The 12,203-nt window shown below is 41.4% G+C and overlaps 1 protein-coding gene across 4 annotated transcripts in view; it reads left to right on the top strand.

Moving 5' to 3' along the window:
• The window catches only part of LOC100875025 (uncharacterized), a 131,242-nt gene that overhangs the window by 113,083 nt on the left and 5,956 nt on the right, over positions 1-12,203 (top strand). For all 4 annotated transcript variants that reach the window (XM_076533998.1, XM_012282107.2, XM_076533999.1 and 1 more), the window contains exons 5-6: positions 8,491-8,627; positions 9,820-10,176. In XM_076533998.1, coding sequence (XP_076390113.1) covers positions 8,491-8,627; positions 9,820-10,176 — 494 coding nt within the window. The remainder of the gene's footprint in view (positions 1-8,490; positions 8,628-9,819; positions 10,177-12,203) is intronic.

Raw genomic sequence — 12,203 nt, 5'->3', positions numbered from 1 at the left:
AAAAAATTCATAGCGTTGTGAAACATTCATAGCATTTCATTACTGAAAAATTCTTTCATTTATGTGTTAATCACATATGAGTTGAAATAACATATATGAAATCACAAGTATTTAAAGATCCCACAGCTTCCAGATTTATGCATACATGCAGATTAATCATTCCTTTTGGGTGACAAAAAAAATTCATAGCATCGTGTAAAATTTATAGCATTTCATAACTGAAAAATTCTTTCACTTATGTGTTAATCACGTATGAGTTGAAATAACACATATGCATTGAATCACATATGAAATCACAAGTATCTAAAGATCCCACAACTTCCAGATTTATGCATGCACGCAGATTAATCATTCCTTTTGGGTAACAAAAAAATTCATAACATCGTGTAAAATTTATAGTATTTCATAACTAGAAAATTCTTTCATATATGTGTTAATCACGTATGAGTTGAAATAACACATGCATTGAATCACATATGAAATCACAAGTATCTAAAGATCCCACAACTTAATTTAATTTAATTCGCAACCAGAATTCCAGATAAATATTTATTTTCAAGGCGGATAGCGATTTCCATAAATGAGAAATCGATACCTTGAGCTGGTCAAGGTAGGTCTTAAGGGCTACAGGAAATGATTCTCGCGTCGGGGATGAATATCGAGGGAGCACGTGCCAGGAGGCAATATCTGGCGAATATGTTAAGAAAGTCGCATACATCGGAGTCAGTACAGCGTGAAAATAGAATGTAAAGTGTTCGCAGGACTGGCTGGCCTAAGGCGCAATAGGGGTGGTTTCCATCGGGGGTTTGACGTGTATGACGTGCCAGCCACGTGACCCGCCTGCCAAGCCGGCAATCACTGCCCCGAACTACGCCGGACGAATCTTAAATACGGGATATTCAAATAATCTCGCCACTTCCCTTCGTCTACTTCCCTTCCCCCTTCGTTTCCCTTCGTTCGTGATGGGTCAACCGGCGCGAAACAACGTTAAGACGCGAAGGTTCGAAGCTTGCAAAATCCTGGAAGAAGATTCGTCGATAGTGGTCAGCATGCAGGTTCTACCGCGTCATACATCACTGCCAACCGGCTGCGGGGCTACCGGCAAATGGAGTCGAAGTGCCAATATGGAACTCCCTCGCGGAAAGCCGCTGTTTTATATGCATAGTCTCATTTCCTTATCGGAAATTTACGGCGAACGTGGCTACGCTTCGCCCGACTCCCTTTCCGCAGACCATTTTTCTTATCTCGAACGCGATGGAGTTCTCAAGCCCTTAATTGCCTCCAGTCTTTCTGCCGTAATTACGTAGACTTTCTTTGTGCCCTCTGCTCTATTTCTACTTGTAAACTGTTTCAACGATGATTCCCATACACCATAATATCGTACTGATGAACCAATTCATTAATGGTGAATCCATCGGTGTATTCACAATTATGTACAAAAATTGATGTGCTTCGCACTTGACAAGATTTTTAGCCTGTTGAAGCTCTTTGAGGAACTTAAAAGAATTTAGAGGAATTTAAAGCTGTCACTCTTTTTGAGGAATCGTTTTGAGTTACATCAGCTGTTATGAATATTAAAAATCTTTTCGTACAAATAAACAGATAATGAATTGGAAATACATCTTTTTGAGGATTCGTTGTGAGTCACATCAGTTGTTATGAATATTAAAAATCTTTTCGTACAAATAAACAGTTAATGAATTGGAAATACATATTTTTGAGGATTCGTTTTGAGTCACATCAGCTGTTAGGAATATTAAAAATCTTTTCGTATGAAGAAATAATGAATTGAAGATACGGTGAATATTTTTTACATCCGTTATACATTTCCCAGCCATCTGCAAGTAAGAACTGCATCTTGGTGCACCGTTATGCACGAGGCATCGAAGAGCGGTGTTTGTTCCAGGAGCACGTGCCAAAGGGTCTCGTGTACGAGCGTTCGGTTTCATTATAACGGTAGCTGTCGATGACGACGATCACCGTAGACGGTTGACTGCTATCCAGTCCGACTATTTACCGATCCTGCATCTGTCCCGACCCGCGCCACATCCTGGAATATCTCGTTTTCGGCCTTAGGCTAATGGCACCATGTGTCCGAGAATCTCTCGTTCCTTACCTGCCGCTTAATTTCGGGTTCGATCATCGAATTTTCAAGATCGATAGCCTCTGGCCTCGTAGGCTCCTTTGTGCCTCGATCTGGGCGGAATAAATTGAACGGCTCGTCGGCTTTAATTTGGAAACTGTTTTCCCAAAATGTTGGTCGGATCCTGCTCAGTATTTTCAACATTTTACTCAGGAATTATCTCTGTTTTGTTTAAATAATTTTAGTATTTGAACTATCGAAGCTTGGGGTGTGATGAAGTTATTAGGTTATTGAGGGTGTGATAGTTATATTAGGTTGGATAAATATTTTATTTGCGAAAGTGTTAAATGGAAGTTTGTACGAAAGATGAGGCTGAGATTCACGCGTATGCGTGCGCGTGCGTAGACGAAGTCGAGAGAGAGAGAAAGCGGAAAGGAGAGGAGAGAAAGGCCACGTGCCTCTGGTAGCACGCGACCAACCTAACGGTTTTAGACTCACCCCACACGCTGTTCGAAAACCAGTCCACCCCTTCTCTCGTCACCCTTGCCGAACCGCTGCCACCGCTGCTCCAAAACACGCCGGAGGAAACTGTTATTCTATTGGCTCGTGGATCTATCCCCCTTGCGCCTACCCCATTTTCAACGAGTTCCTCGATTATAGTTACATTCGCTTAAACTACCTCAAACTTTCATCCGGTAACACCTTTGCTTAACATTCTTTGAGGTGTTTAATAATTTCTCAAGAACCTTCTTGTTTTATTCATGTAACCTTCTCACCTGACACCATTAAACCATCGCTACTTTACAGCTAAATTTAAAACAATTTAAAGCTAAACTTGCTTTAAAGTTTGATACTTGTACTTGCTCCTCTAAATTAATTAATATAAATTATATATTTAATAAATACTAAATTGTAAATTCTTCGAGTTATCGAAATAGGTGCTCAGGTATATTATTAACCCCTTCCCGTGCTTTGACGAGTCTCACTCGTGACGCACTCACAACTCAAATGTGATTAATGTTACTCAAATTTTGAACTTCAACTTCAAATTTTACTCTTCAACTTGAGTTTTAGATCCAGCTATAATTTGCGTTGTCAAGGATCCCTGAATATAAAATACTTAGAACATTTTAATTTTCTTTGTTCGTTTTAATGTTATAGTCCTGAATGGTTAGTCTTGACTGACGCACCTCATAAATAAATAGCACGGCAAGGGGTTAATACATAAGGGTTTTCCTTCCTCCTTCAAAATGCATAAGGAAATGTAATTGGAGTATTATATCGGTCCTCGGTCCTGCATGAAACGGGTCTATCGATCTTCGAAAGAGGCATTTCTTTCCGTAACCCCGGTATAAAAATGGAGCCGGCAAGCGTAATCGAATGACGTAAGGCCCTAATAAAATCGTAAGTCGGTTGACAGCCGGTGCACGTAGCCCGAAATAATGGGCCAGACATTCCTCCCCCGTATGCCGAGGGAGGCTCGCATTGTCGTTGGTTCCCTTACGTAAGAATGGCGACGAAGAAACGACGAGAAGGCAGATGCTGTTTAGACATTCCGTCGCCTTGATACACGAACGCGACGAAGATGGAACGAGACCTAATGCGATCTTTCGGTGTCTGAGATGCAGTCAGGTAAATCGAGAGCGGATCTCGAGACGTTTCATTTTGCCTCGGATGTTAGGGAGATCGACGAGTTTCTTCGAATCGTACGATCTGGGGCAGATTTTTTTTTCGCCTGGGAACGAAGATTTCATCGGTGGGAAAGTTTGCTGGAGTTGGATAGTAATTTTGATATAACTTCATTAACAGCGACATGAGGAGAATGTGCTACATTAAATCCAAGTAAATTAACAAGATGATACTAGAAAAAAAATCAAAGGGTTCAAGGTTTCTATTGGAACCCAGAAATCTTTTGAACCTCCTCGAACAACTAAATAAATGGACAAAATTGCCCAGAACTGAGCATATGAATTGATTCCTGTGTTCGAACACCGTTCCAGCTGCAATGGATGAAAAATTCTAGAAATCGTGTCGTTGCGTCTTCTCTTTGTCCCGCATCTGCATACGCCGAGACCTAGGTGCTATTATAAATGGGGCTGGGGGTGCACAATGCCGTTGCCCATGCAATTTCCAGCTATTGAAGCCCGTTTAACGTTTGCACGAGTGACACGGTAACCGTCTATCCATCACCCACCCACGTTTCCACACGACCGTGCCCGCACACGCACACGAGGGCAACAGAATTCATTCTACGAGCAGCTGGACCTTCGACGCATCGATGCTTTTCTACCTTTTTTCCCGAATCGAGGGAAAACGACGACCTGACCTTCGAGACCAGCTATGATCTGGGGAAACCTCGGCCACGTCACGTATGTCAGGTGATAAAACGGACAATGAGACACCTGAGCTGGACGTTTCGACCGCTGGACCTCTTTGAGGGATCGGAGATGTTGGGGACACTTGATAAACAGAGTTGATAATAATAAATAATAAATTGATTTATCAATAAAGAAGGATAGTAGAGTGGAATAAGACTCCATTGTGACAGTTTGAATTTGTTAATTGTTTAAATGAAATATTTGGAATAGCTTGAATTGAATAGGGTGAGGGTAATAACATAAGGTGTCACGATCGAAAAATTTGTCTTCCTCAAATTCTAATAATGAAGCCGATAACACAGGAGCCTATTCGTTGGAATATTTCTATCTAATTCAATACATCGTGTGAATAGGTGGCAGCTTTCTCCACCCGCGACGTAACAATCGCCACCGAAGAAGTTCCATTTTCTGGATGAATTCTGGCATGCAACAAAGCTTCCCACCCTCTCTCTCTTACCCACCCTTATTCACCTTCTTTCTTGCGACAGCCTTGCACGTTCTTTCGCATGGGATCGGTCGATGTTTTTGTTCGTTCAGGCGAGAATAGCGTCGAAGGACACGTTGCCCTTTTCTCGTGATCTACATAAAATATCGATTCTTTCTGCGTTCACGAGAAATAACGACGAGTCACGAATAACCGTGCACGAACCTTGTCGTCGTTTCTCGCTACATTTCTCTGGTATTCGTAAAACCGCCTCTTCTCGGCTTAACGTACGGCACTACAAAGGAGAAATCGTTATTTTCACGGCTACGCCTGATTTCGCGGTTGCATCCCTCGTTTCTCGACACCCCCTTCCCCTCAACGCCGCCCTCGAATTGGCCCTCTTTCCTCTCCTTTTGCTTCATTTATTCGCCTCCGTTTCTTTCGAGCTCGACCGCCACTTTTTTGCGATCGATCTTCTCTCATAATTTGCAACAGAGGCAACGGATACAAAGTAACCTCTCGGAATTAGGATGTGGTCGAACACAGGTGGTGGAACCATCGATAAACGATCGATTGAAAAACTTTTTGCTAATTCTGGTTCATGTAAATACAGCTATCCTCTGTAACTTGATGTATCCGGAGTTTCAAACGAACGTGGTTCCCAAATTGCAGATGTTTAAGTAGTGATGGTATAAACTCTGCAAGATACATATATGAAACTCTGCACATGTCCATACTACATGTCACATGTCCATACTACACATGCGAAATGTCATAAATAACATAATTTGTGTATACAGTACAGACTTCGATGTATTATAAAAGCAGATTCCTATTTTCTGATTGCACATGAAAATTTCTCCTCGAACACAGACTCCAGTAACCATCGAATCCCGAATGTTCCTCGCGAACGTTAAAAAACGAACCGTTACTCCGATCGTTTTCTTCCACCACTCAGACAAGGTCTGTCCCATTTAGAGGCTCGTCCGTTGCACTTTTTTCAAACCTGTACCCACAGAATCCGTGAAAGAACGCGCCAATCGATGCAGGGGAAGAAAATGGAAAAAGTTGTCGGTTACCTTATCTAAGGTCAAAATGGTACGTTAGAGTTTCGCAGCTGGCAAGGCCGATAAACGTTACTTTTTACTTCGAACGTGAAAAAGAGAAGGACGCGAAAAGGGTGGAAAACTTTGTCTTCCGAAAAAATCCTTTCACCCTGTCTACCGTTGGAAACCGCATAGCTTCTCACGCAAAGGGGGAAAAAAAGCGTAATTTTCGGTGAAAAGAGGGGAATCGACGATGCAAATTCAGGGTCGACGAGGGAAACCGTGAATGGCGTGTACCTGCTTTTTGCGTGGTGTTCGCGCGATTCGAGGGGTAGAAAGAGGGTGCGTAACCCGCGAGAAGGAAACGAGGACGAGTAACCGAAATTTCATACGGAATCCACCAATACGGAGGCTCTCTCGTTGTCTGAAGCGTCCTACCTGACCTGTCGCCTCTCTTCTTTCGACGTTTTTTTCCACCGTTTTAGGGGAATCAGGTATGGGGAGACACAGATGCGGAGGAGCGAAAATCGGGCCGAGCTGGGAGCGAGAAACTTTCCGGCGAATTCACAGGATTTTGAAATTTTTTCCCCCTTAACCGTCTTCACGGAGCGCAGCATCCCCCACCTGCGACTGCACCTTTTTACGAGCGTTTCGCGAGCGTTTATCTCTATTCTCTGCTATTGACTAGACTCGATGGGAAAGTTCGTGCCGAGGTCCAAGTGGCTAAACGACTTTCTTTCTTCGTTTCCTCGGTTCACTGACCTCTCTCGTTCACGGAGATCGCGATGGACTTCGGATTCACCCTTGCGACCTGGCGATCGTAAAACAAAACCCTTTTCCGAATCAATATATCTTCTAGTTTCTTCTTTTGCGAGGAGAAAATTTTACTTGTTATACGGGGTGTTACGTTCTTTTTCAAGTAGAACTTATTCAACACTGTATCGCTAAATCCAACTAATACATCAATTTGATATACCAGTTTCAAAATGATTTTCATTTTGAAAATTAAAAGTGTGCAGATGTTATGCGTGCATCAAGTATATTCTATGATATACCAGCTTCAAAAAGATTTTCATTTTTAAAATTAAAGGTGTACAGATGTTATGCGTGCATCAAGTATATTCTATTATATACGAGCTTCAAAAAGATTTTCATTTTTAAAATTAAAGGTGTACAGATGTTATGCGTACATGAAGTATATTCTATTATATACGAGCTTCAAAATGATTTTCATTTTTAAAATTAAAGGTGTACAGATGTTATGTGTGCATCAAGTATATTCTATTATATACGAGCTTCAAAATGATTTTCATTTTTAAAATTAAAGGTGTACAGAAGTTATGTGTGCATCAAGTATATTCTATGTATCAATGTCACTGAAGGGGGTGAGTTTGGACGAATTAATCAAAGTGTTTCATATAAAAATAATTCAAGCACCAAAATAAGGAAGAAGTTCCTAAACATAGAAGCTTCTTTTAAACTTATCATAGAACCACAGAAAAAGTACGTGCAAGTGAATTATTTTTACAAAGAAGTCAAAAGAAGTCAGAATTGCAAAGAAGTCAAAAGCCATGGTGCAAAAGTCAAACATGAAACCTCGACTAAAAGTTTAATATCTCATTCGCCATGCCGTAAATCACCCCCTGATTCAAGCAAAAAGGTTTGTGCACCGTATCGAAGTAATTATTATTAAAAACCGTTATGGTATGGCAGTGGACCAATGGCGACATGGTAAGCTCGTTTTCTCGAACCGAACGAATCGGTTCCGTGCCATTATTCTGTACCCCTTTTTCGGGGGGCGCGTTAAAGCAGCGAAAGAAGAAGGAAAGGGTAGGCGAGGGAGGCTAGTCATAAGATACGATGATGGATGCACGAAGGGTTGCGTTTCGCGGGCAGAGGGGCAGGCACGCGGAAAGAAAAGGGCCAAAAAGGGTTCCGTGTTGGCCAATCGTACGCGAACATCGTGTGCCTGCGACCAATCATCGTGGCCCTTTCCGCTTGAGCGATGGTGGGGAGGGTAGGTTCGTCCTTAGGGGCACGATTTCGTTGCGTCATTCTGACACTCATTCCGTATCGGTCCTTCGACGAGGACCACTTCGTGTGACCTTCGAAATTTTTCCAGTGTATTTGCATCTGTTTACGTATCGAAAAGAGTGTCGTAGAAATCGTCGAAAGTGATGAGAGATATAAAAACACGATGAGAGATCGTTAACTCAGGATTCGTGGCTGAAGATCAGGGTCACTGATCGCCGTGCTGGATCTTGAAAACTACCCCCATGTGAGTAACGGGCCACGGGAATCCTCGAGGGCGAACGAGGTTAAGATGGTCTTCTTGGAAGACCCGAGGATGATTTTTGCGGATATGAGACTTCATGCGACCAGCACGCCGACCTCTACCCTCTCGCGTTATCACCACCAGAAGTATAGGCCTCAGAACAACAATGACTGTACGATCTTGCACCAATATGGAATGCATATTGAATTGAAATCCGTAGACAATGCCACCATTTAGTAAATCTTTTGCAGAACGATAACTAACGAATTTTTATTTCTTTCCAGACGCGGACCTTCATGGCGAGGTTGACGGACCCGAACTCAGCGGCGATGACAGAAGTATCGCCAGCGACATCCAAGATGCGACCGAGGCGAACCTTGACCATGATTCCATGGACTCCGACAGGGAAGCCCTTAATCTGGTTAGTAATCGCAAATTTACTCGCAAACTGTTCTTCGAAAACAACTTCCGACGAGATTTCATTTCCTTCAGCCTCGATTTATTGTTCGAACAATGTAAAAAGTACTTTGGTTCAATATTTGGCAAATAAATAGAGGAAGCGGGAGATGGACAGAAGGGGACTGCAGGGTTGTAGGTTTTATAAAACACAAAAGCACGGGATGGACCGTACTGACCAATATTCTGACCTGACCGAGTGTAAACACCGCTTTGTTCGATGCCGTTTACTGGCTAATATTGGGAGGGTGGCTCGCGCCTTTTTTCCAATTTCTCTTTGGTCCCACGATGTCCAAGTTTCCTGTATTCCGAACATTTAGATTTTTTTATTTTTTCAAAGTTTGTGTTATCAAGTTTATTTGTTACTTAAATCACAGTAGTTGCTACAAGCTCCTCAAGTATTGCTTCATCTACTTATTGCTGATTATATTAATATAATATATTCTTTTATTTATAACTTAAATCACAGTAGTACCTAGCTCCTCAAGTATCTCTTCATCTACTCATCTCTAATTATATTAAAATAATATATTCTCTTATTTACAACTTAAGTTTATTTACAACATAAATCACAATAGCACCTAGCTCCTCAAGTATCTCTTCATCTACTCATCTCTGATTATATTATTATAATATATTCTCTTATTTACAACTTAAATCACAATAGTACCTAGCTTCTCAAGTATCTCTTCATCTACTCATCTCTGATTATATTAAAATAATATATTCTCTTATTTACAACTTAAGTTTATTTACAACTTAAATTACAATAGCACCTAGCTCCTCAAGTATCTCTTCATCTACTCATATCTGATTATATTATTATAATATATTCTCTTATTTACAACTTAAGTTTATTTACAACTTAAATCACAATAGTACCTAGCTCCTCGAGTATCTCTTCATCTACTCATCCCTAAAATATATAAATATATAAATACATTACCTAAAATCAGAATTGATTTTCATCAAGATAAAGGATAAACGTGTGTACTAATTTATGTTTCGTTCTTTGTTCATTTATTTTTCAACTTCATTTTTAATTCCAAATTAAGTACACATTATATGCCGGTAGGTTTAGTGTTAATATAATAAATTCTCTTTGAAATTCACAATATTTTTAGCACTCTTTTGAATAAAAAATAAAATTGTTACAGGTCACGGACGTGTCCCATCGCAACAGTAGCAGCGGTACAAGCGGCAGTGCCTCGTCGCCGAGTTCCGGGGTGAGCAGCCAGATAACCGGAAGCCATCAGCAACAGCAACACACCGGCCAGCAGAACAGCAGCAATTCCCAAGCCGCTCTCGCAGCTCAGTTGGTTGGTCAGCAATTACTGATGCACGGTTCTTTGGGTGCGTTAGGACCACAGGAAATTCAGGCACTCGCATCGACGTTTCAACAACAACAGCAATCGTTGCAGCAACAGTTACAACAGTTAGCGATGTTCCAACAAGCGAACTCCGCTGCGGCGGGCCAACTTCCGGCGCAGGCACAGTTTTTCTTGCAGAATCAGGTGCGTGAAGGAGTCTTTCGTATTTCCTCATTTTTGAGTGGCTTTAAAATTTTAGAACCGAGTAGAGTACTTTGCTGAATTATACTTTTAAATGAAAAATATTAGTATATGATTTCCGTGAAGTTTTAGCTGTAAAATTATTAAGTTAAATGGACAACACGCAAGAAATTAATTTTACGCATTCGTAATGCGCGGAATATGGAGATCAGGCTGTTACGCAAAATGTATAAAATAAGTAAAAGAGAAAATATTGCGTAGAAATAAATATGCAGTTAAACTTCCGCGATATATATACTAATTTCTGTTGTTCGTATCGCGAACATTTGTTTCAATTTCAAAGAAGGCTACAAAGCATAACATCCGAAAGCGAATTTTCCACTCTTTATTATTCCTTCGGTTGCATAACTTCGCGCCTTTCGCTTTACATAAAATACCAGCAGAATCATCCATTGCTCAGCCGTTCATTACGAGATCCGCAAATGTTCCTAATCTGAAAATCAGAGGCTAATACAAGTAATTCTACTGATTATTTACTGAAATCAGATAATACAAATTATTATATTCAGTCAAACTACACTTAATTACGAAAGTAAGTTATATTGCCACTCTACAAACTTTCACAACAATGGCCATTAAATTGCTACCCGTTTTATCGCCACTTGCTACAAGTGTTAAATAATTATAATCTTACGCGAGTCAAAATTAGCAAAAATCAAGTAACGAGTGAAACGAAGTGAAAATGATCTGTGCTTATCTAACCCACGTGTTTCTCTTTTTCCGTGAAACACAAAAGGTATCGGTCGTTAAAGGAATTACTTACGTGTGGAACGCGAACAAATGCATCCTGTACGCTCGAATTCCAGCCACTGATCTCTCAGCGAGTACTCCGTCGAATTACCTACTCGATACGAATTCGATTCGAATCGCGGCGATGAAGGTGGGGTTATGTTAGGTCCAAAGACGTTCCCGGTATATCTGATCGACCGGCCGAAAAGAAGAAGACGTCTTATTCTTCGAGGACGGTTCGCTCGATTTGACGCGGAGATAGCAAACTGACAATGTCACAAAGGGGACAGGGATTCTACTCGTTTAGTCTCGCGTTTTCTTTCGCGACGTATTCTCCGACGTACGTGTCGAAAACACAAGCTTCTCCATTTAAAACCACATACGATCTTCAATCGATTTTCATAATTAGCGCGCTTCGAGCAAGAAGATCAATAAAATAATCTGCACGATAAGTAAGTAAAAAGTTCTAAGAAGGTCCAACAAAGACCCAGATTTTATCGAGGGTCTTAAATTCTAAATCCGTTGAATGAGAGGGAAGAAAAGATATTTATTGCATATTCAGAGAAAGTCTTTGCAAAGAAGTTTCCGATTGTTCCGATGTCCGCGGATCGTAGGAGAAAAATCGATATATCCGGGGACATGAAAAACGATCCTTCCTGGATACCGAACGATTCCGACCCTCCTCCTCGAGGCCCCTTCCTTGAATGGAGACCCGAGTCTGTGCATTTAGGAAAAAAAATTTCTATAGATTCCGTCACATGGAGCGCGTGCACGGCTACGTAACCTCCTGGAAAAACTAACAAAACGACTTCGAACTTGAGCAGATTTAATGGCCGTCCGTGTTCACCGGTAGATATACGCGTACGTAGCATTAAAGCCGAGTCTTCCGTGTCTCCTTTGAAAGGTGCAACAAGGAGATCCATCGGATCCCTTCGGCACCTTGCCACCGGGTGCCTTTTGTTACCTCACACGTGGCCAGGCTGTTTCTTTTTTTCTCTTTTCTTTGCCGCGTCTCTCTCTACCTTCGTTCTCTAAATCCTCTCGGTTTCTTTTCGAAAACAGTCTCGGGATTTAGGAACGGGCACACGACCTTCGCGCAACCCTTGAGTAGTTGCCAACCTGCGTTCAACCCCTTTGCTTTGTACGAGATTACACGCATGGCGTAAGACCATTTTTGGCCACTCATCCTCGCGTAATGGATACTTCATGCCTTTGTTCGTAACTTTTTTAGAAATCGCATT

Source organism: Megachile rotundata, chromosome 7 (assembly GCF_050947335.1).
Source record: "Megachile rotundata isolate GNS110a chromosome 7, iyMegRotu1, whole genome shotgun sequence".
Classification (NCBI taxonomy): domain Eukaryota; kingdom Metazoa; phylum Arthropoda; class Insecta; order Hymenoptera; family Megachilidae; genus Megachile; species Megachile rotundata.
Note: the sequence above shows the minus strand (reverse complement) of the source record. Positions and strands in the feature narration are given on the sequence as shown.